General features: G+C 45.8%; 1 protein-coding gene across 1 annotated transcript in view; it reads right to left on the reverse strand.

Annotated features, from left to right (window-relative positions):
• Nucleotides 1-959: 959 nt before the first annotated feature.
• Nucleotides 960-3,205, reverse strand: part of LOC107708949 (calphotin) — a 24,289-nt gene continuing 22,043 nt past the window's right edge. Inside the window, exons 8-10 of the mRNA XM_016513323.1 lie at nt 2,251-2,964; nt 1,600-1,785; nt 960-1,092 (exon numbers count right to left, since the gene is read on the reverse strand). Of these exons, the coding sequence (XP_016368809.1) occupies nt 1,009-1,092; nt 1,600-1,785; nt 2,251-2,964 (984 nt within the window). The 3' untranslated portion in view covers nt 960-1,008. The remainder of the gene's footprint in view (nt 1,093-1,599; nt 1,786-2,250; nt 2,965-3,205) is intronic.

Raw genomic sequence — 3,205 nt, forward strand, 5'->3', positions numbered from 1 at the left:
AGAAGCCTCCAGTGTGTCTACACAACCAGAAAGAATCACCAAAACTACAACTACTGTTGCCGATATAGAGTTTGGGACAGACTTTGACCTTTCAGACTTTGATGTCTTGCCCACTCTTCCTTGTGGGGAATTTGAAGAAACCTATAAAACAACCCCAAGGATACTTCCATCCAGCACACCTTCATATCCGGACTCCACAACAAGAACAAACATGGTTCCCTTCAGGCCAGCTGATATAACTCTTGGTACAACCATAAAAGTAGAAGCCTCCAGTGTGTCTACACAACCAGGCAGAATCACCGAAACTGCAACTCCTGCTGTTGCTGATGTAGAGTTTGGGACAGATTTTGATCTTTCAAACTTTGATGTCATACTCACACTTCCTCGTGGAGAATTCGAAGAAACCCCTAACACGACCCCAAGGATACTTCCATCTAACTCTACTTCATATCCAGACCCCACAACAAGGACAAACACCGTTCCCTTCAGGCCAGCTGATATAATTCTTGGTACAACCGAAAAAGCAGAAGCCTCCAGTGTGTATACACAACCAGGAAGAATCACCAAAACTACAGCTATTGTTGCCGATATAGAGTTTGGGACAGACTTTGACCTTTCAGACTTTGATGTCTTGCCCACTCTTCCTTGTGGGGAATTTGAAGAAACCCATAAAACAACCCCAAGGATACTTCCATCTAGCACACCTTCATATCCGGACTCCACAACAAGAACAAACACAGTTCCCTTCAGGCCAGCTGATATAACTCTTGGTACAACCATAAAAGTAGAAGCCTCCAGTGTGTCTACACAACCAGGCAGAATCACCGAAACTGCAACTCCTGCTGTTGCTGATGTAGAGTTTGGGACAGATTTTGATCTTTCAGACTTTGATGCCATACCCACTCTTCCTTGTGAGGAATTTGAAGAAACTCCTGAAACAACCCAAAGAACACTTTCATCAAGCACTCCCACACATACAGAACATACTACATTGAATAGCACAATAATTTACTTTGATATACCATTGACTTCTTTGAGTTCTGCAGAAACAACCCTGGGAACCACTTCTGCAGACGCTGCTACCCTTGGCACCTACTCTGTAGAATCTACAACTCTGGGTACCGATTCTGCAGAAACCAGTACCCTTGCAATCACTACTGCAGGGCCCACTTCTGAAGAAACTACTACCCTAGGTACCACTTCTGCAGAAACTGCTAAACTTGGCACCACTTCTGTAGAAACTACTGTCCTTCGAACCACTTCTGCAGAAATTACTACCCTGGACACGACTTCTGAAGAAACTGCTATCTTAGGCACCAGTTCTGTAGAATCTACAACTCTGGGCACCACTTCTGCAGAAACTACAGATTTGGTCACTTTAACAGATCTGGTATTGGAAACAACCACATTTGAAATGACAACTGCTAAATCACACTCCGCAATAACTACGCATGGCTTAACATCTGCAGTAGAAACCACAATGGCACAAACTTCCACTTCTGTAGAAACTTCTACCCTTGGTACCACGTCTATTCAAATTACTACCCTGGGAACCACTTCTGCAGGACCCACTTCTGAAAAAACTAATACCCTTAGAACAACTTCTGTTGAATCTACGACTCTGGACACCACTTCTGCAGAAATTACTACCCTGGGCACAACTTCTGCTGAAATTACTACCCTTGGCACCACTTCTGTAGAAACTACTACCCTTGGCACCACTTCTGTAGAAACAAGTACCATGGGAACCACTTCTGCAGGACCCACTTCTGCAGAAACTACTACCTTTGGCACCACTTCTGTAGAAACAAGTACCATGGGAACCACTTCTGCGGGACCCACTTCTGCAGAAACTACTACCTTTGGCACCACTTCTGTAGAAACAAGTACCATGGGAACCACTTCTGCGGGACCCACTTCTGCAGAAACTACTACCTTTGACGCCACTTCTGTTGAAACAACTACCCTGGGAACCACTTCTGCAAAAGCTACTACCCTTGGCACCTCTTCTGTAGAAAGTACTAAACTGGGAACCACTTCTGCAGAATCTAGCACCCTTAGTTCCACTTCTGTTGAATCTACCACTCTGGGCATCACTTCTGCAGAAACTAGTACCCTTGGCACAACGTCTGCAGAAACTACTACCCTTGGCACCACTTCTGTAAAAACTACTACCCCGGAAACCACATCTGCAGGACCCACTTCCTCAGAAACTATTGCCCTTGGCACCACTTCTGTAGAAACTGCTACACTGGGAAACACTTCTGCAGAATCTAGTACCTTTGGCACCACATCTGTAGAAACTACTACCCTGGAAACCAGATCTGCAGGACCCACTTCTGCAGAAGCTAATACCCTTGGCACTTTTTCTGTAGAATCTACAAATCTGGGCACCACTTCTGTAGAAACCAGTACCCTTGGCACGACATCTGTGGAAACTACTACCCCGGGCACAACTTTTGCAGAAACTACTACCCTTGGCACCTCTTCTGTAAAAAGTACTACACTGGGAACCACTTCTGTGGAAACTAGTACCCTTGGCACGACATCTGTAGAAACTAGTACCCTGGAAACCACTTCTGCAGGACCCACTTCTACAGAGACTACTACCCCGGGCACAACTTCTGCAGAAACTACTACCCTTGACACCTCTTCTCTAGAAAGTACTACACTGGGAACCACTTCTGCAGGACCCACTTCTACAGAAACTACTACCCCGGGCACAACTTCTGCAGTAACTACTACCCCGGGCACAACTTCTGCAGAAACTACTACCCTTGACACCTCTTCTGTAGAAAGTACTACACTGGGAACCACTTCTGCAGAATCTAGTATCTTTGGCACCACATCTGTAGAAACTAGTACCCTGGGCATAACCTCTGCAGAAACTAGTACCCTTGGTACAACCTCTGTAGAATATATCACTTTGGGCACCACTTCTGCAGAAACTAGTACCCTTGGCACCTCTTCTGCAGAAACTACTACTCTTGGCACCACTTCTGTAGAAACTACTGTCGTGGAAACCACATATGCAGGACCCACTTCTGCAGAAACCTCTGCCCTTGCCACCACTTCTGCAGAAACTACTACCCTTGAAGCCACTTCTGTAGAAACTACTACCCTGGGCACCTCTTCTGTAGAAAGTCCTGCCCTGGAAACAACTTCTGCATCACCCACTTCTGCAGAAACTACTACCCTTGGCACC

This window comes from Sinocyclocheilus rhinocerous, unplaced genomic scaffold (assembly GCF_001515625.1).
Source record: "Sinocyclocheilus rhinocerous isolate Xijiao unplaced genomic scaffold, SAMN03320098_v1.1 scaffold24, whole genome shotgun sequence".
NCBI lineage: Eukaryota > Metazoa > Chordata > Actinopteri > Cypriniformes > Cyprinidae > Sinocyclocheilus > Sinocyclocheilus rhinocerous.